The following is a 22,408-nucleotide window of genomic DNA, read 5'->3' as shown; positions in this document are numbered from 1 at the left end:
AGATTCAGAGGAGCATGCTAATGAAAGATGTCACCAATAGCAGTTTAAACCTCCAGATCTGAAAAAAAATCAGATTTATGTTGTTCTCAACCAGATTTCTCCATATTGTGGCTATTCCAAATAATAATGTTCAAATATGGAATGTATTGAATCTGTTATTTCTTTGTTAGAATACCAGGTCCCTGGATTGAGTTTGCATTGACTGTACTCTGCTCCAAAGGTGGGAGGAACAAGAGGGACAGAAATCATGCATGTTCTCCCTCATAGTGCATTCTTCACACACTGTGGGAGCACAGCCTGGCCATACTGCTTCTGGGGAAGCCATGTGCTTTAGCACACTCTTGAATATATCTCCATATCATTGCAGATAGACAATGCCATGTTGGCCTCCTACTCCTGTGCCACCTAAATCTCCAAAAAACAATAGCTTTCTGCCTCTCTTTCCCCGCCCCCCACAACCCCTTTACCCACCCTACTTCCAGTTATAGGTTCTTGACTCCTTAGATAGAAAGACCTATCTCTAATGTCCAGTCCTTCAACGGGGGTCATCTGGAGTAGTCAGACTGCTGAATACCAGACATTCTGCTAATATATCTGACCCTACAAGTTTCTGTATTTTTTTTTCAGATTTCTGTATCAGTGCTGAAGAACATCCAGGAACTATTGTAGTCCATTCTTTTTGTTGTGTGCTCCTGAGGTGTGTGGAGAGATATTGATTGAGAAAGAATGGTCAATTATCCCTGCAGGGCCAGGTGGGTGGGATCATGCTGTGCACATCCAATTTACCAACCAGGAGAAATAAAATTTTGCCTTTACCCCCTATAGAATCATATAGCACAGAAGGAGGCTATTAAGCTCATTGTGGCTGTGTTGACTCAATTCACTTTTGAAAGTTACCATTGAATCTCCTTCCATCACCCTTCCAGGCAGTGCATTCCAGATCAAAATGACTTGCTGCATAATTTTTTTTCATGTTGTGCATGACTATTTTCACCAATTATCATAAATCTATGTTCTCTGGTTACTGACCTTTCTGCACAGAGTGATTAAAACTTTCATGATTTTGAATATCTCTTATCAAATCTCCTTGCAATCCTCTCTGTTCTATAAAGTGAAAGTCCCCAGCTTCTCTCGTCTTTTCACGTGAACCCCTCATCCCTGGTGCCTATCTAATAAGTCTCCTATGTACCCTCTTCAAGGCCATGACATCCTTCCGAAATGAGGTGCCTCAATTGGAACACAACACTCCAGCTGAGGCCTTAGTAATGTTTTGTAGCGAGTTAGCATAACTTTCTTGGTTTCATACTCTTTTTCTCTTAATAAAGACAAGAATCCCAAATGCTTTTTTAATAGCCTTCTTAACTTGTTCTGTCACCTTCAAATAGCCCTTGGTCTCTCTGTGCATCATCACCTTTAAAATTATACAATTTATTTTATATTGCCTCTCCACGTTCTTCCTACCAAAATGGATCACCTCACCTTGCCTGCATTAAAGTCTGCTGTTGTCCTTTTCATTATTTACTACATATCTGACTTTTGGGTAATCTGCAAATTTTGAAATTATGCACCATTTACCCAAGTCCAAACCATTAATAGGTATTGAAATTAACAGTGGTCCTAATCTCCTCCAACACTGAATGCTACTTTCCAGTCTGAACAACATTCACCCATGCTTTCTGTCCCTTAAACAATTTCACGTCCGTGCGGCTACTGTTCTTTTAAACCCACGTCTTTAATTGTGCTAATAAGTTTGTGTATCTAGCACTTTGTCAAACACCTTTTGAAAGTCTATATGCACAACTGAATCGCATTACCTTCATCAACCCGCCCCTAATTTTACAAATTTCCATGGTTTTTTTGCATTTTTTAATTAATTTAACTTCATAAGAGCATAAGAAATAGAAGCAGAAGTAGGCCATTTGACCCTTCAAGGCTGTTGTGCCATTTAGTAAAATCATGGCTGATCTGATGGTGGCCTTAACTCCACTTTCCTCTCTGCCTCCGCCCCACCCCCACCACCCACCCCAATAACCCTTGACTCCCTTGTTAGTCAAAAATCTGTCCAGCTCAGCCTTAAATTTGTTCAATGACACATCCTCAACTACTCATTGGGGAAGAGAATTCCAGACTCTAAAGAGCCTCTGAGAGAAGAAATTCCTCCTCATCTCAGAGTCATTGTCATAGAGGTCTACAGCACAGAAAAAGGCACTTCGGCCCATCAAGTCTGTGCCAGTCAAACAACTATCTAACTATTCTAAACCCATTTTCCAGCACTAGGTCCATAGCCTTGTATGCTATGGCATCGCAAGTACACATACAAATACTTCTTAAATGTAATGAGGGTTTCTGCCTCTATCACCCTTTCAGGCAGAGTTCCAGATTCCCACCACCCACTGGGTGAAAGAATTCTTCCTCACATCTCCTCTAAACCTCCTGCCCCTTACCTTAAATCTATATCCCCTGGTTATTGATCCCTCCACCAAGGGGAAAAGTTCCTTCCTGTCTACCTTGTCTATGCCCCTCATAATTTTATACACCTCAATCATGTCCCCCCTCAATCTCCTCTGCTCTAGGGAAAATAACCCCAGTCTATCCAGTCTCTCCTCATAACCAAAAACTCTCCAGCCCGGGCAACATCCTGGTAAATCTCCTCTGCACTCTCTCTAGTACAATCACATCCTTCCTATGATGCGTATTCCAGAACTGCATGCAATACTCTAGCTGTGGCCTAATCAGCGTTTTATACAGTTCCAGCATAACCTCCCTGCTGTTATGTTCTATGCCTCAGCTACTAAAGGCAAGTATCCCATATGCTGTCTTAGCCACCTTATCTACCTGTCCCGCTACCTTAAGGGACCGGTGGACATGCACACCAAGGTCCCTCTGATCCTCGGTACTTCCCAGGTTCTTACCATTCATCTTGTATTCCTGTGCCTTGTTGTCCTGCCCCAGTGCATCACCTCATACTTATCCAGATTAAATTCCGTTTGCCACTGATGAGCCCATCTATATCCTTGTGTAATCTAAGGCTACCCATCTCACTACCACCCCACCAATTTTTGTGTCATCTGCGAACTTACTGATCAACCCTCCTACATTCAGGTCTAATTTGTTTACATTTCCCACAAACAGCAAGGGACCCAACACCGATCCCTGTGGTACCCCACTGGACACAGGCATCCAGTCACAAAAACACCCCTCGACCATCACCCTCTGCTTATGCTACTCAGCCAAATCTGGATCCAATTTGCCAAATCGCTTGGATCCCATGGGCTCTTAGCTTCGTTATCAGTCTCCCATGTGGAACCTTATCAAAAGCCTTGCTGAAGTCCAAGTAGACTAAATCAATGCATTGCCCTCATTTACACACCCTGTCGCCTATTCGACAAATTCAATTAAATTGGTCAGACATGACCTCCCCCCTTAACAAAACCATGCTAACTGTCCTTGATTAGTCCCTGCCTCTCCAACTTTAGATTAATTCTGTCCCTCAGAATTGCTTCCAATAGTTTCCTCATCACTGAGGTTAGACTGACTGGCCTGTAGTTCCCTGGTTTATCCCTTCCTCCCTTCTTGAGTGATGGTACCACATTGGCTGTCCTCCAGTCCTCTGGCACCTCTCCTGTGGCCAGAGAGGTATTGAAAATTATTGCCAGTGCCCCTGCTATCTCCTTCCTTGCCTCACTCAACAGCCTGGGATACATTTCACCCGGACCTGGAGATTTATCTACTTTTAAGCCTGTCAGACTACTTAGAACCTCCTCCCTTTCTATGCTAATTTCTTTAATTATATCACAGTCCTTCTGCCTGATTTCCATACCCACATCGTCCCTCTCACTTGTGAACACAGACACAAAGTATTCATTTGGAACCTTAACTATGTCTTCCGGCTCCACACACAAATTACCACTATGGCCCTTAATGGGCCCTACTCTTTCCCTAGTTATCCTCTTATGTACTTATAAAATGACTTTGGATTTTCCTTTATTTTACCTGCCAATGCTTTTTTGTGCCCCCTTTTTGCTCTCCTAATTTCCTTTTTAAGTTCCCCCCCCTACGCATTATATACTCCTGTAGGGCTTCCGCTGTTTTGAGCCCTCGGTATCTGCTATAAGCCTCCCTTTTTCTCTTTATCCAATCCTGTATAATCCCTCGACATCCAGGGTTCCCTGGATTTGTTGGTCCCGCTCTTTGTCTTTACTGGAATATGTTGGCCCTGTACACTCCCTATTTCCTTCTTGAATGAGTCCCACTGCACTGACGCAGATTTACCTAAAAGTAGCTGCTCCCAGTCCACTCTGGCCAAATCATGTCTTATCTTATCAAAATCGGTCTTCCCCCAATTTAGAACTCTGATTTCTGGCCCATCCTTGTCCTTTTCTGTAACAACCTTGAATGTAACAGAGTTATGATCAGTATCTGCAAAATGCTACCCCACTGATACCTCTACCACTTGACCGGCTTCACTCCCTAAAATTAAGTCCAGGACTGCCAACTCTCTTATAGGACCTTTTACGTACTGGCTTAAAAAGCTCTCCTGGATGCATTTTAAGAACTCTGCTCCCTCTAAATCTATCACACTATGACTAGCCCAGTTAATGTTGGGAAAGTTGAAATCCCCCACTATTACTACCCTATTATTTTTACACTTCTCTGAAATTTGCCTAGGTATCTGCTCTTCTATTTCTCTCTGACTGTTTGGCGGCCTATAGTACACTCCCAGCAATGTGATTGCTCCTTTTTGGTTTTTCAGTTCTACCCATATGGCTTAATTTGTGGAGCCTTCTAAGATGTCATCCCTCCTTACTGCTGTAATTGATTCCTTGATGAATATTGCGATACCCCCTCCTCTTTTACCTCCTTCCCTGTTTCGCCTGAAGACCCTATATCCTGGAATATTGAGCTGCCAATCTTGCTCCACAACCATGTCTTTGTGACAGCAATGACATCATATTTCCATGTGTTAATTTGTGCCTTCAACTCATCTGCCTTATTCGTCAGACTCCTTGCATTAAAATAAGTACCATCCAACCTTGCCAAACTCCCTTGTGCCTTAACTGGCCTATAATTTTTCTGCCTTCCAGACTCACTTGCTCTCTCTTCTAATTTTGGCTGTGCTCTCCCTCTGCTGAACCTCCTCTCAGGATCCCATCCCCCTGCCAATTTAGTTTAAACCCTCCCCAACAGGACTAGTAAAACTCCCCACAAGGATGTTGGTCCCATTCTGGTTCAGGTGCAACCCATCCACTTTGTACAGGTCCCACCACCCCCAGAAATAGTCTCAATGTCCCAGAAATCTAAAGCCCCCCCTCCTGCACCTTCTCTCCAGCCAGGCATTCATCTGGACTAACCTCCTATTTGTATACTCACTGGCGCGTGGCACTGGAAGTAATCCAGAGATTACTACCTTTGAGGTCCTGTTTTTTAACTTGCTTCCTAGCTCCCAAAATTCTGCTTGCAGGATCTCATCCTTCTTTCTACCTATGTCATTGATACCAATATGTACCACTATCTCTGTCTGTTTGCCCTCCCCTGCTGCCGTTCAGTTACATCCTTGACCCTGGCACCAGGGAGGCAACATACCATCCTGGAGTCACGTCTACAGCTGCAGAAACGCCTGTCTGTTCCCCTTACTATCGAGTCTTCTACCACTATTGCCCTTCCCCTCTTTTCGCCCCCATCTGTGCAGCTGAGCCACTCACAGTGCCGTGAGTGTGGCTGCACTCCCCAGAGGAACCGTCACTCTCACCGTTTTCCAACACAGAGAAACCGTTCTCGAGCGAGATGCATCCTGGGGATTTCCTGACTACCTGCCTGACACCTTTCTTCTAATGGTCACCCATTCCTCTTCTGTCTGCACTTCAAGCTATGGGGTGACCACGTCTAAAAGCGTGCTATCCGCGAAGCATTCAGCCCTGCGGATACACCTCAGTGCCTCCAGCTGCCGCTCAAGCTCCAAAGCTCAAGTAGCTAAAGCTGGTGGCACTTCCTGCTCATGTGGTCGGTCAGAGCGCAAGGAACATCTAGGATTTCCCACATGTTGCAGGCGGTACATAACACGGGACTGAGATGCCCTGCCATGCCTCCTGTTGAAAAAACCCTTAAAGTTAAATACAGTAAAAAAAAAGTTAAATTATTTATGTACTTTCCATAAAAACTAGAACCCTTACCTTTCCTTAGCTTAATCTATTTTAAACTGGAGAAAAGCACTTACCTACTACTCACCAATCAGCTCTCACCTTTGTGCTGACGCCACTTTTTGAAGCTTCCCTGCACTCGCGCTGGTTCTGATCCCTCCGCCGCTCTGTCTTGTGATGTCATCCTTGTTATTTTCAACAGGAACTGACTGCAGGACACTCTTCCCAGACTGCTTCACCACGATGCTGACTGCTGGACACTCTTCCCAGACTGCTTCACAGTGATGTTGACTGTTGGACACTCTTCCCAGACCTCTGTCTTAAAGGGGAGATGTCTTGGTATTATTGACTTATCTACCACTTTGTGGATATTCACCTGCCTATTTCCCTAATATCTTTCCTATAATGTGCCCAGGACTGCAAACTGTACTCCATCTGCAGCCCAACAAGTATTTCGTTGAAATCCTTGCACATACTTTTGTACCTTTAAAAACCTGTGTATCGACTCCCCAAGATCTCTCTGGCCCTTCAGTCAGTTAAGAGTTAAGAAGCTCCCTTTCACTATTCTGTTTTATGATTAATAACCAACCGTATGTCTCTGCATGAACTTTAACTGGCTGAAGAAGGAAGAGTGTATGGGATGGAATCATAGAATGGTTCTGGCACAGAAGGTGGCCATTCAGCCTATCGCCTCTACGCTGGCCGTTTCCCAGAGTAACTCAGTTAGTCCCACTCGCCTGCCCTTATCCCCCATAGCCCTGCAAATATTTTCTCTTCAGGTGCTTAGCCAATCCCTGGTGCTTATTCAATTCTCTTTTGAAAGCCATGTTTGAATCTGCCTCACTCACACTCTCAGGCCACGCACTCCAGATCCTAACCACTCACTGCGTAAAATGTTTTTCTTCACGTTGCCATTGGTTACCATAACTCGGTGGTTTCTGGTTCTTGACCCTTCCACCAATGGGATTAGCTTCTCCCTCTATACCCTGTCCAGACCCCTCATGTTTTTGAACACTTCTATCAAATCTCCTCTCAACCTTCTCTTCTCCAATCTATCCACATAACTGAAGTTCCTCATCCCTGCAACCATTCTCGTGAATCTTTTCTGCACCTCCTCTAAAGCTTTCACCTCCTTCCTAAAGTGTGATGCACAGAATTGGACAAAGTACTCCAGTTTAAGCTGAACCACTGTCTATTAAGGTTCATCAATTCCTCCTTGCTTTGTACTCTATGCCTCTATTTATAAAGCCCAAGATCCTTATGCCTTTAACCATTTTTTTCAACCTGCTCTGCCACCTTCAACAATTTGTGCACATTTACCCCTGGGTCTCTCTGTTCCCTGCACTCCCTTTACAATTGTACTCTTTATTTTATGTTGTCTTCCCTCCCTCTTCTTACCAAAATGTATCACCTCCACTTCTCTGCACTAAAGTTCATCAGCTACACCTCCATCCATTCCACCAGCCCAGCCACATCCTCTTGAAGTCTATCATTATCCTCACAGTTCACAATACTTCCAATTTTTTGTGTCATCTGCAAATTTTGAAATTGTGCCCTGTACACCCAAGCCTAGGTCATTAACATATATCAAGAAAAGCAATGGTCCTAGTACAGACTCGCAGGGAACCCCACTGCATACCTTCCTTCTGAAAAATAACCATTCACCTCTGCTCTGTTTCCATTCAGCCAACTTTATAGCTATACTCCACTGGCCCTTTTATTCCATGGGAATTTTTGGAAGTTCATGGATACCATATCAACTGCATTTTCTTCATCAGTCCACCCTTTTGCCTCATCAAAAAACTCAAGCCTTTTAGTTAAGCACAATTTGTTCTTAAATCCATGCTACCTTTCCATTATTAGCTCACCCTTTTCCAAGTGACTGTTAATTTAGATCTGGATTATTGTTTTTAACATCTATTGTATTATTGAAGTTAAACTAATTGACCTGTAATTGCTGGTTTTATCTTTTTTGAATGGGAGTGTAACATTTGCAATTCTGTGGTCCTCTGGCACCAACCTTGTACCTAAAGGAGGATTAGAAGAATATGGCCATTAGCTCTATACTTACCACCCTTACTTCCCTCTGTATCTTTGGATGCATTCCATTCAGTCCTTGTGATTTCTCAACTTTTAAGTATAGAAAGCCTATCCAATGCACCTTCCTTTTCTCAATTTTTTGCTCACCCAGTATTTCATCTACCTCCACTTTCACTGTGACTTTGGCAGCATCTTCTTCCTCGCTAAATACAGGTGCAAAGTGTTCATTGATTACCTAAGCCATGCCCTCTGCCTCTGTGTGTAATTCCTGTTTTTGGTCCTTTATCAATCCTACCCCTCCACTTTCCATCCTTTTACCATTTATATGCCTGCAGAAGACTTTTGGACGTTTATGTTAGCTGCCAGTCTTCTCATGCTCCCTTTTTACTTCTCTTATTTCCTTTCACACTTTCCCTCTGAGCTTGCCATATTCAGCCTGGTTCTCACTTGAATTATCAATCTGACATTTGAATTACACATCCTTTTTCTGCTTCACCTTTCCATCATCATCTTCACCCAGGGCGCTCTGGGTTTGGTTGTCCTATCTTTCCCCCTTGTGGGATTCTGCCTTGACTGTACCTGAACCATCTCCTTTTTATAGGGAGCCCATTCTTCCATTCTGCTCCTTACACTATTACTATCCCAGTCTACATTAGAGTAATTAATGCTCCATTATACTTACTTTATAGCTTTTGCACTTCTCTGTAATTTCCTTGCAAATTTGATCCTTTATATCATTTCTACTAGTTGGTGGCCTATGTAATGCTCCCATTCGTGTCATGGGATCTCCACTGTATCTTAACTCTAATCAACTAGATTCCATCCTTGCCCCCACAGCCAATCCCTCCAGAATTACAATATTGTCCTGAATCAATACTGCCACCCCTTCTCCTTTCCTTCCTTCCCTATTTCCTGAACACCTTCTATCCAAGAATATTTAATTTCTAGTTCTACTCTTTGGGCCAGGTCTCCATTCTTGCTATGATATCATTTAACCTCTATAGTTTGAACGACACTTCACGTTAGCATGGATAGCCATCTTCCTTCTCATAAGATGAAGGTTTGCGATGTGGTGGTCAACTCTGTAAACATCACCTGGTGCGGCTCAGGAGCCCTGCTCTGGAATGGCAGTCTCTGCCACATTTGTTACACGGGAAGACAGCAAGCTGAGAAGGTGCAAGATGCGCTTGCCTCTGTTTTCTCTGGGTCCTCTTCTCGGCCAGCTAGGCTTTTTATTTCTGCTTGCCTCTCCCAATGCCCTTCCAAACATCACGGCCGTCAGCAACTGTCTCCCAGTTGTCAATATTAATGTTCACCATCTTCATACCTCGCTTGCAAGTGAGGTATGTGAAAGTTAGTGATAGTGAGATGGTCACAGCCTGGAGCTGAAGGGCAGTACTCTTAGCTGATGTTCCTTTATCAAGATCACTTACTTAAAAATTGTTCATCCATGATATATTTGGTGTTGAGCCTTCTTGCAGTATATATTCATTCACAAGTGGGCATTGACAGCTGGATCAGCTCTCATTTCTGTGGGGGTAATGCATTATGTGTGCAAGCTGATTAGCTTCAGGCCCACACTTCTGCATTATGCAGAGGCTTTTCATCGTAATGTAGGAACTTCAGAAATATGAGTGTGTCACACAACCCTTCAAACCTTGCCCCGCCATTCAATTCGATCATGGACCTCAACCCCACTTTCCCACCTAACCCCTGTGTCCCTCAGTTCCCTTAGACTCCAGGAATCTATTGATTTCAGTTTTGACTGAACATCCACAGCCCCCTGTGGTAGAAAATTCCAAAGATTCATAACCTTCTGAGCAAATAAATTCTTCTGCATCACTATTCTAAACAGCTGACCCCTTCTCCTGAGACTTGTTTTGGTCTCTAGTTTCAGGCTCTATCATTGATTTCCTAGGGTATAGCGGTGGACATTAATGTTTTGAAATGGTGCAGATGAAGGATCAGAACCAGGGAGTTAATTTTTAGTGTGATTTGGGTAACGAGGCAACATTGATTGATCATTCAAGTTCCCTTGGCTTAGCCGTAAATGTTTTTACAACTGAGTGGCTTGCTAAGCATTTGGGCCAATTACACTTTAGGACTATAGTCATGTGTAGCCCAGGTTGGAGTACCATGTTCCCATCCCTAAGTTTGAATTTTTTATGACAATTCAGCTTTCATGTTTGGATTCAAACCCATTTGTGAATGTTAGTTTTTGATGTGAACATCATTGGAAGAGTAACACAAAAGCATCTTTCGGCATGTGACATTTACTACACCTGGTACAGTGTCCAGCGTGTAACTTACTGTTGTTAGTCTAGTGTGATTCCCGCCTCATGACCTCTTGTGAATTGTGTGAAACGCACTTTGCCTCTGTGAAGGAACCGATTGGGTCCAGGGCCAAGCTCACACTTTGAACGAGGGGGTCGAAGTTAATGGTATTTTTATTAATCCAATCCTCCAGCCCAGTTACAGATGCAGCAGATTGCCCAGCAACAACAGCAGCAACAATTCCAGGCCCAACAAGCTGTGCAGCAGCAACAGCAGCAGCAACAACAGCAGCAGCAGCAACAGTTCCAAGCACAGCAGCAGCAGATAATGAAACTACAGATGCAGCAGCAGCAGCAGCAACAGCAGGTAAAAGGATTATATGGTACATGAATTGAAGCCCCAGTGCCAGAAACGGGCCACTTCAGCACAGCTATACAGGAACAACTTTTCCCTTCCTGTTCTGAATTTACTGAGACATGGCCCCCTAGCCTGACCAATGCTTCCTGTGTGAGTGCCAACAGACCATGTGACTTGTTCCATTACCATCTCCATTTGCCTTGCACCATCATTCCTTTTGTCATTTAATTTCTGCTGCCTTCTGCCTTATCTCAGATGTTCCCTTTGGGTCTTTACCCCCCCACAATCTCCCCTTTCCCCGGCTCTATACTTAATATATCTCTGACTGTTTCCAGTAATCACAAATGTTAATTCCGTTTATCTGACCACAGGTGCTGCATGATCATCTGAGTATTTCCAGCACATTATGTTACATTTAATGAAAGTCTCATCTAAACCTAAGTTGTGGTTGCACATGGGGACACATTTTCTCAAAAAGGATTTGCATGAACTATACTACTGTACTGTTTGGGTACATGAATCACTGTATAATACTGGGTATAGATTTATCACTGTATACCACTGGTACAGTATTGGTGGGTTTTTATCTCACTGTACAACACGGGTACAATATTGGTGGGTAAAAGTCTGTCACTGTACAGTGCTGGGATAGAGTATTGGTGGGCATAAGTCTGTCACTGTACAGCACTGGGGTGCAGTAATGGTGGGTATAGGTCAGCCACTACAACACTGGAGTACCGTATTGGTGGGTATAGATCTGTCACTACAACACTGGGCTACAGTGTTGGTGGGTATAGGTCTGTCACTACTACACTGGGGTACAGTATTGGTACGCATAGATCTATTACTACAACACTGCTGTACAGTAATGGTGGGTATAGGCCTATCACTACAACACTGAGATACAGTATTGGTGGGTTTAGGTCTGTCAATCGACTCTGCGGTACAGTATTGGTGGGTATAGGTCCGTCACTGCAACATTGGGGTACAGTATTGGTGGGTATAGGTCTGTCACTGCGACACTGGGGTACAGAATTGCTGGGTGTAGTTCTGTCACTGTGCAACATGGGGGTACAGTATAGCTGGGTATAGACCTGTCACTACAACACTGTCGTACAGTATTGGTGGGTATAGGCCTGTCACTACAACACTGGGGTACAGTATTGGTGAGTATAGGCCTGTCACTACAACATTGGGGTACAGTATTAGTGGGTATAGGTCTGTAACTACAATACTGGAGTACACTATTGGTGAGTATAGGTCTGACACCACAACACTTGGGTACAGTACTGGTGGGTATAGGCCTGTCACTGTGCAACACTGGGGTACAGTATTGGTGGGTATTGTTCTGTCACTGTGCAATACTGGAGTATAGTATTGGTGGGTATAGGTCTGTCACTACAACACTGGGGTACAGTATTAGTGGGCATAGGCCAGTCACTACAACACTGGGGTACAGTATTGGTGTGTATAGGAGTGTCACTACAACACTGGGATACAGTATTGGTGGGTATCGGCCTGTCACTCTGCAACACTGAGGTACAGTATTGCTGGGTATAGGCCTGTCACTACAAACACTGGGGTACAGTGTTGGTGGGAATAGGTCTGTCACTATAACACTGGGGTACAGTTTTGGTGGCTATAGGCCTTTCACTGTGCAACCCTGGGCTATTGTATTGCTGGCTATAGCTCTGTCACAACAACACTGGGGTACAGTATTGGTGGGTATTGTTCTGTCACTGTGCAACACTGGAGTATAGTATTGGTGGGTATAGGTCTGTCACTACATCACTGGGGTACAGTATTAGTGGGCATAGGCCAGTCACTACAACACTGGGGTACAGTATTGGTGTGTATAGGAGTGTCACTACAACACTGGGATACAGTATTGGTGGGTATCGGCCTGTCACTCTGCAACACTGAGGTACAGTATTGCTGGGTATAGGCCTGTCACTACAAACACTGGGGTGCAGTGTTGGTGGGAATAGGTCTGTCACTATAACACTGGGGTACAGTTTTGGTGGCTATAGGCCTTTCACTGTGCAACCCTGGGCTATTGTATTGCTGGCTATAGCTCTGTCACTACAACACTGGGGTACAGTATTGGTGGGTGTAGGCCTGTCATTACAACACTGGGGTACAGTATTGGTGGGTATAGGCATGTCAACGTGCAACACTGGGGTACTGTACTGGGTATAGATCTGTCACTGCAACACTGGGCTATAGTATTGGTGGGTATAGGTCTGTCACTGTGCAACACTGGGGTACACTATTGGTGGTTATAGGCCTGTCACTACAACACTGGGGTACAGTATGGGTGGGTATAGGTCATTCCACAGAACACTGGGGTACAGTATTGGTGGGTTTAGGCCTGTCACTACAAAACTAGGGTACAGTATTGGTGCTTATAGGCCTGTCACTACAACACTAGGGTACAGTATTGGTGGGTTTAGGTCTGTCAATGTGACTCTGCGGTACAGTATTGGTGGGTATAGGTCTGTCACTGTGCAACACTGGGGTACAATATTGGTGGGTATGGGCCTGTCACTGCAACACTGGGGTACAGTATTGCTGGGTATAGGTCTGTCACTACAACACTGGGCTACAGTGTTGGCGGGTATAGGTCTGTCAATACAACACTGGGGTACAGTATTGCTGGATATAGGCCTGTCACTAGAACACTGGAGTACAGTATTTCTGGGTATAGGTCTGTCACCACAACACTGGGGTACAGTGTTGGTGGGTATATGTCTGTCACTACAACACTGGAGTACAGTATTGGTGGGTATAGGTCTGTCACTACAACACTGGGGTACAGTATTGGTGGGTGTACGTATGTAACTACAACACTGGGGTACAGTATTGGTGGGTATAGGCCTTTCACTGTGCAACACTGAGGTACAGTATGCCGTGGATAGGTCTGTCACTACAACACTGGGGTACAGTATTGGTGGGTATAGGCTTGTCACTGTGCAACCCTGCGGTACAGTATTGGTGGGTATAGGCCTGTCACTACAACACTGGGGTACACTATTGGTGGGTATAGGTCTGACACTACAACACTTGGTGCAGTACTGGTGGGTATAGGCCTGTCACTGTCCAACTCTGGGGTACACTATTGGTGGGTATATGCCTGTCACAACAACACTGGAGTACGATATTGCTGGATATGGGTCTGTCGCTATAACACTGGTGTACAGTTTCGGTGGGAATAGGTCTGCCACTACAACGCTGGGGTACAATATCGGTGGGTATAGGTCTGTCACTACAACACAGGGGTACAGTTTTGGTGGCTATAGGCCTTTCACTGTGCAACCCTGGGCTATTGTATTGCTGGCTATAGCTCTGTCACTACAACACTGGGGTACAGTATTGGGGGGTGTAGGCCTGTCATTACAACACTGGGGTACAGTATTGGTGGGTATAGGCATGTCAACGTGCAACACTGGGGTACTGTATTGGGTATAGTTCTGTCACTGTGCAACACTGGGGTATAGTATTGGTGGGTATAGGTCTGTCACTGTGCAACACTGGGGTACACTATTGGTGGTTATAGGCCTGTCACTACAACACTTGGGTACAGTATGGTTGGGTATAGGTCATTACCCAGAACACTGGGGTACAGTATTGGTGGGTTTATGCCTGTCACTACAAAACTAGGGTACAGTATTGGTGGTTAGAGGCCTGTCACTGCAACACTGGGGTACAGTTTTGGTGGGTTTAGGTCTGTCAATGCAACTCTGCGGTACAGTATTGGTTGGTATAGCTCTGTCACTGTGTAACACTGGGGTACAATATTGGTGGGTATGGGCCTGTCACTGCAACACTGGGGTACAGTATTGCTGGGTATAGGTCTGTCACTACAACACTGGAGTACAGTATTGGTGGGTATAGGCCTGTCACTAGAACACGAGTACAGTACTGCTGGGTATAGGTCTGTCACCACAACACTGGGGTACAGTGTTGGTGGGTATACGTCTGTCACTACAGTACTGGAGTACAGTATTGGTGGGTATAGGTCTGTCACTGCGACACTGGGGTACAGAATTGCTGGGTGTAGTTCTGTCACTTTTTCAACATGGGGCTACAGTATAGCTGGGTATAGACCTGTCACTACAACAATGTGGTACAGTATTGCTGGGTATACGTCTGTGACTACAACACTGGAGTACAGTATTGGTAGGTATAGGCCTGTCATTGTGCAACACGGGGGTACAGTATTGCCGGGTATAGGTCTGTCACTACAACACTGGGGAACAGTATTGGTGGGCATAGGTCTGTCACTACTACACAGGGGTAGAGTATTTGTACGCATAGGTCTGTCACTGCGACTCTGGGGTACAATATTGGTGGATATAGGCCTGTCACTGTGCCACACTGGGGTACAGTATTGGTGGGTATAGGTCTGTCACTGCAACACGGGTACAGTATTGGTGGGTATAGGCCTGTCACTGCAACCGTGCGGTACAGTATTGGTGGGTATAGGCCTGTCCCTACAACACTGGGGAACAGTATTGGTGGGCATAGTTCTGGCACTACAACACTGGGGTACAGTATTGGTGGGTATAGGCCTGTCACTGCAACCCTGCAGTACAGTATTGGTGGGTATAAGCCTGTCATGACAACACTGGGGTACAGTATTGGTGTGTATAGGCCTGTCACTACAACACTGGGGTATAGTATTGGTGTGTATAGGCCTGTCACTACAACACTTGGGCACAGTGTTGGTGGGTATAGGTCTGTCACTACAACACTGGGAGCAGTACTGGTGGGTGTAGGCCTGTCACTGCAACACTGGGGTACACTATTGGTGGGTATATGCCTGTAATTACAACACTGGGGTACAGTATTAGTGGGTATAGGTCTGTTAACATGGAACACTGGGGTACATTATTGGGTATAGTTCTGTCACTGTGCAACCCTGGGGTACAGTATTGGTAGGTATAGGCCTGTCACTGTGCCACACTGGGATACAGTATTGGTGGGCATAGGTCTGTCACTGTGCAACACTGGGGTACAGTATTGGTGGTTATAGGCCTGGTAATACAACACTGGCATAGAGTAATGGTGGGTGTAGACCTCTCAATACAACATTGTGGTACAGTATTGGTGGGTGTAGGTCTGTCACAACAGTAGCGGGTGACAGTATTGGTGGCTATAGGTCTGTCACTATAACACAGGGGCACAGTGTTGGTGGGTATAGGCCAGTCACTACAACACTGGGGTGCAGTAATGTTGGGTATAGGTCTGTTTCTGTGCGACACTAGAGTACAGTATTGGTGGGTATAGGTCTGTCACTGTTCAACACTGGGGAACAGTATTGCTGGGTATAGGTCTGTCACTGCAACACTATTTTATAGTATTGGTGGTTATTGGTCTGTCACTACAACACTGGGGTACAGTATTGGTGGGTATAGTCTGTCACTAGAACACTGGGCTACAGTATTGGTGGGTATAGTTCTGTCACTGTGCAACCCTGGGGTACAGTATTGGTGGGTATAGGTTGTCACTGTACAACACTGAGCTACAGTATTGGTAGGTATAGGCCTGTCACTGTGCCACACTGGGATACAGTATTGGTGGGCATAGGTCTGTCACTGTGCAACACTGGGGTACAGTATTGGTGGTTATAGGCCTGGTAATACAACACTGGCATAGAGTAATGGTGGGTGTAGACCTCTCACTACAACATTGTGGTACAGTATTGGTGGGTGTAGGTCTGTCACAACAGTAGCGGGTGACAGTATTGGTGGCTATAGGTCTGTCACTATAACACAGGGGCACAGTGTTGGTGGGTATAGACCAGTCACTACAACACTGGGGTGCAGTAATGTTGGGTATAGGTCTGTTTCTGTGCGACACTAGAGTACAGTATTGGTGGGTATAGGTCTGTCACTGTTCAACACTGGGGAACAGTATTGCTGGGTATAGGTCTGTCACTGCAACACTATTTTATAGTATTGGTGGGTATTGGTCTGTCACTACAACACTGGGGTACAGTATTGGTGGGTATAGTCTGTCACTAGAACACTGGGCTACAGTATTGGTGGGTATAGGCCTGTCACTGTGCCACAACGGGATACAGTATTGGTGGGCATTGGTCTGTCACTGTGCAACACTGGAGTACAGTATTGGTGGTAATAGGCCTGGTAATACAACACTGGGGTAGAGTAATGGTGGGTGTAGGTCTCTCACTATAACATAATGGCACAGTATTGGTGGGTATAGATCAGTCAGTACAATGGTGGGCGACAGTATTGGTGCCTCTAGGTCTGTCACTACAAAACAGGGGTACAGTATTGGTGGGCATAGGCCTGTTGGTGGGTATAGGCCTGGTACTATAACACTAGGGTACAGTATTGGTAGCTATAGGCCTGTCACTACAAAATTGGGGTACAGTATTGGTGGGTATAATTCTGTCACTACAACACAGTGATACAGTATTGGTGGGCATAGGTCTGTCACTGTGCAACACTGGGGAGCAGTATTGGTGGGCATAGGCCTGTCACTGTGCAACCCTGCGGTACAGTATTGGTGGGTATAGGCCTGTCACTACAACACTGGGGAACAGTATTGGTGTGTATAGGCCTGTCACTACAACGCTGGAGTACAGTATTGGTGGGTATAGGCCTGTCACTTCAACACTGGGGCACAGTGTTGGTGGGTATAGGTCTGTCACTACAACACAGGGGTACAGTATTGGTGGGTAAAGGTCTGTCACTACAATACTGGGGTACACTATTGGTGGGTATAGGTCTGACACTACAACACTTGGGCTCAGTGTTGGTGGGTATAGGTTTGTCGCTACAAGACTGGTTACAGTACTGGTGGGTATAGGCCTGTCACTGTGCAACACTGGGGTACACTATTGGTGGGTATATGCCTTTCACTACAACACTGGGATTCAGTATTGGTGGGTATAGGTCTCTCACTACAACTGTGCGGTACAGTACTGGTTGGTATATTTCTTCAACGTGTGGTACAGTATTGGGTATAGTTCCGTCACTGTGCAACACTGGGGTACAGTATTGGTGGGTGTAGGTCTGTTACTGCAACACAGGGGTACAGTATTGTCGGGTATAGGTCCGTCCCTACAAAACTGTGCTATAATGTTGGTGGGTATTGGTCTGTCACTACGACACTGGGGTACAGTATTGTTGGGTATAGGTCTGTCACTACAACACTGTGCTACAGTGTTGGTGGGTTTAGGTCTGTCACTACAACTCTGGGGTATAGTACTGGTGGGTATAGGTCTGTCACTACGACACTGGGGTACAGTATTGTTGGGTATAGGTCTGTCACTACAACACTGTGCTACAGTGTTGGTGGGTTTAGGTCTGTCACTACAACTCTGGGGTACAGTACTGGTGGGTCTCGGTCTGTCACTACTACACAGGGGTAGATTATTTGTACGCATAGGTCTGTCACTGCGACTTGGGTACAATATTGGTGGGTATAGGCCTGTCACTGTGCCACACTGGGGTACAGTATTGGTGGGTATAGGTCTGTCACTGTGCAACACTGGGGTAGAGTTTTGGTGAGTGTAGGCCTGTCACTATAACATTGTGGTACAGTATTGGTGCTTATAGGTCAGTCACTACAATAATGGGGGAAGGTATTGGTGGGTCACTACCAGTGTCTGTCACTACAACCCAGGGGTACAGTATTGGTGGGTATAGGCCTGTGACTGCAACACTGGGTTACAGTATTGGTGGGTATAGGTGTTTCACTACAACACTGGTGTACAGTATTGGTGGGTATAAGCCTGTCACTACAAAATTGGAGTACAGTATTGGTGGGTATAGGTCTGTCACTACAACACTGGGGAACAGTATTGGTGGGCATAGTTCTGTCACTACAACACTTGGACACAGTGTTGGTGGGTATAGGTCTGTCACTACAAGACTGGGTATAGTACTGGTGGGTATAGGCATGTCACTGTGCAACACTGGGGTACAGTATTGGGTAGTGTTCTGTTTATGTGCAACACTGGGGTACAGTATTGGTGGGTATAGGTCTGTCACTACAACACAGGGGTACAGTATTGCTGGGTATAGGTCTGTCACTACAACACTGTGCTACAGTGTTGGTGGGTATAGGTCTGTCACTACAATAGTGGGGTACAGTATTGGTGGGTATAGGAGTGTCACTACAACACTGGGGTACAGTATTGGTGGACATATGCCTGTCACTACAACACTGGGGTACAGTATTGGTGGACATATGCCTGTCACTACAACAGTGGGATACAGTATTGATGGGTCACTCTGTCACTCTGCAACACTGTGCTACAGTGTTGGTGGGTATAGGTCTGTCACTACAACACTGTGCTACAGTGTTGGTGGGTTTAGGTCTGTCGCTACTACACAGGGGTAGAGTATCTGTACGCATAGGTCTGTCACTGCGACTCTGGGGTAGAATATTGGTGGGTATAGGCCTGTCACTGTGCCACACTGGGGTACAGTATTGGTGGGTATAGGTCTGTCACTGTGCAACACTGGGGTAGAGTATTGGTGAGTGTAGGCCTGTCACTATAACATTGTGGTACAGTATTGGTGCTTATAGGTCAGTCACTACAATAGTGGAGGAGGGTATTGGTGGGTCACTACCAGTGTCTGTCACTACAACCCAGGGGTACAGTATTGGTGGGTATAGGCCTGTGACTACAACACTGGGTTACAGTATTGGTGGGTATAGGCGTTTCACTGCAACACTGGGGAACAGTATTGGTGGGCATAGTTCTGTCACTACAACACTTGGGCACAGTGTTGGTGGGTATAGGTCTGTCACTACAAGACTGGGTATAGTACAGGTAGGTATAGGCATGTCACTGTGCAACACTGGGGTACAGTATTGGGTATAGTTCTGTTTATGTGCAACACTGGGGTACAGTATTGGTGGGTGTAGGTCTGTTACTGCAACATGGGTACAGTATTGGTGGGTATAGGTCTGTCACTACAACACAGGTGTACAGTATTGCTGGGTATAGGTCTGTCACTACAACACTGCTACAGTGTTGGTGGGTATAGGTCTGTCACTACAACAGTGGGGTATAGTATTGGTGTGTATAGGCGTGTCACTACAACTTTGGGATACAGTATTGGTGGGTATCGGCCTGTCACTCTGCAACACTGTGGTACAGTATTGGTGGGTATAGGTCTGTCACTACAACACTGGGGTACAATTTTGGTGGCTATAAGCCTTCCACTGTGCAACCCTGGGGTATTGTATTGCTGGCTTTAGATCTGTCATTACAGCACCAGGGTACAGTATTGGTGGGTAAAGGCATGTCAACGTGCAACACTGGGGGACTGTATTGGGTATAGTTCTGTCACTGCGCAACACTGGGTATTGTATTGGTGGGTATAATTCTGTCAGTATAACACTTGGTACAGTACTGGTGGGTATTGTCCTGTCACTGTGCAACACTGGGGTACACTATTGGTGGTTATAGGCCTGTCACAACAACACTGGGGTACAGTATTGGTGTGTAGAGGCGTGTCACTACAACACTGGGATACAGTATTGGTGAGTATCGGCCTGTCACTGTGCAACACTGAGGTTCAGTATTGCTGGGAATAGGTCTGTCACTACAACACTGGGGTACGATATTGCTGGATATAGGTCTATCGCTATAACACTGGTGTACAGTGTTGGTGGGTATAGGTCTGTCACTACAACGCTGAGGTACAATATTGGTGGGTATAGGTCTGTCACTGCAACACGAGTACAGTATTGGTGGGTATAGGTCTGTCGCTACAACACTGGGGTACAGTTTTGGTGGGTTTAAGCCTGTCACTACAACACTTGGGCACAGTGTTGCTGTGTGTATGTCTGTCACTACAACACTGGGTACAGTACTGGTGGGTATAGGCCTGTCACTGTGCAATACTAGGGTACAGTATTGGTGGGTGTGGGTTTGTCAATGTGGAACACTGGGGTACAGTATTGGGTATAGTTCTGGCACTGTGCAACACTGGGGTACAGTATTGGTGGGTATAGGTCTGTCACTAAAATACTGGGGTACAGTATTGGTGGGTATAGGTCTGTCCCACACTGGGGTAGAGTATTGATACGCATCGGTCTGTCACTGCGACTCTGGGGAACAGTATTGGTGGGTATAGGTCTGTCATTACAAGACTGGGGTACGGTATTGGTGGGAATAGGCCTGTCACTACAACACTAGGGAACAATATTGGTGAGCATAGGTCTGTCACTACAACACTGGGGTACAGTATTGGTGTGTATAGGCCTGTCACTACAACGCTGGGGTACAGTATTGGTGGGTATAGGCCTGTCACTTCAACACTGGGGTACAGTATTGGTGGGTATAGGCCTGTCACTTCAACATCGGGGTACAGTATTGGTGGTTATAGGCCTGTCAGTACAACACTTGGGTACGATATTGCTGGATATCGGTCTATCGCTATAACACTGGTGTACAGTGTTGGTGGGTATAGGTCTGTCACAACAACGCTGGGTACAGTATTGGTGGGTATAGGCCTGTCACTGTGCAACACTGGGGTGCACTATTGGTTGGTAAAGGTCTGTCAACGTGGAACACTGGGGTACAGTATTGGGTATTGTTCTGTCACTACATCACTGTGGTACAGTATTGGTGGGTGTAGGTCTGTGACTACAACACTGGGGTACAGTATTGGTGGGCATAGGAGTGTCACTACAACACTGGTGTACAGTATTGGTGGGTATTGGCCTGTCACTACCCCACTGGGCTATGATATTGCTGGATATAGGTCTGTCGCTATAACACTGGTGTACAGTGTTGGTGGGTATAGGTCTGTCACTGCAACGCTGGGGTACAATATTGGTGGGTATAGGCCTGTCACTGCGACACTGGGATACAGTATTGGTGGTTATAGGCCTGGTAATACAACACTGGGGTAGAGTAATGGTGGGTCTAGGCCTCTCACTATAACATTGTGGCACAGTATTGGTGGGTATAGGTCAGTCACTACAATACTGGGCGACAGTATTGGTGCCTCTAGGTCTGTCACTACAACACAGGGGTACAGTATTGGTGGGTATAGGCCTGGTACTATAACACTAGGGTACAGTATTGGTAGCTATAGGCCTGTCACTACAAAATTGGGGTACAGTATTGGTGGGTATAAGTCTGTCACTACAACACAGGCATACAGTATTGGTGGGCATCGGTCTGTCACTGTGCAACACTGGGGAACAGTATTGGTGGGCATCGGCCTGTCACTTCAACACTGGGGTACAGTATTGGTGGGTATAGACCTGTCAGTACAACACTTGGGTACGATATTGCTGGATATCGGTCTATCGCTATAACACTGGTGTACAGTGTTGGTGGGTATAGGTCTGTCACAACAACGCTGGGTACAGTATTGGTGGTATAGGCCTGTCACTGTGCAACACTGGGGTGCACTATTGGTTGGGAAAGGTCTGTCAACGTGGAACACTGGGGTACAGTATTGGGTATCGTTCTGTCACTACATCACTGTGGTACAGTATTGGTGGGTGTAGGTCTGTGACTACAACACTGGGGTACAGTATTGGTGGGCATAGGAGTGTCACTACAACACTGGTGTACAGTATTGGTGGGTATTGGCCTG

The 22,408-nt window shown here is 45.7% G+C and overlaps 1 protein-coding gene across 1 annotated transcript in view; it reads left to right on the top strand.

Moving 5' to 3' along the window:
• The window catches only part of LOC121286068 (mediator of RNA polymerase II transcription subunit 15-like), a 47,713-nt gene extending 36,872 nt beyond the window's left edge, over window positions 1-10,841 (top strand). Inside the window, exon 6 of the mRNA XM_041203074.1 lies at window positions 10,645-10,841. Coding sequence (XP_041059008.1) covers window positions 10,645-10,841 — 197 coding nt within the window. The remainder of the gene's footprint in view (window positions 1-10,644) is intronic.
• Window positions 10,842-22,408: the final 11,567 nt, after the last annotated feature.

The sequence above is a fragment of the Carcharodon carcharias genome, chromosome 13 (genome assembly GCF_017639515.1).
Source record: "Carcharodon carcharias isolate sCarCar2 chromosome 13, sCarCar2.pri, whole genome shotgun sequence".
Taxonomy (NCBI): Eukaryota; Metazoa; Chordata; class Chondrichthyes; order Lamniformes; family Lamnidae; genus Carcharodon; species Carcharodon carcharias.
This window is presented reverse-complemented; position numbering and strand designations above follow the sequence as displayed.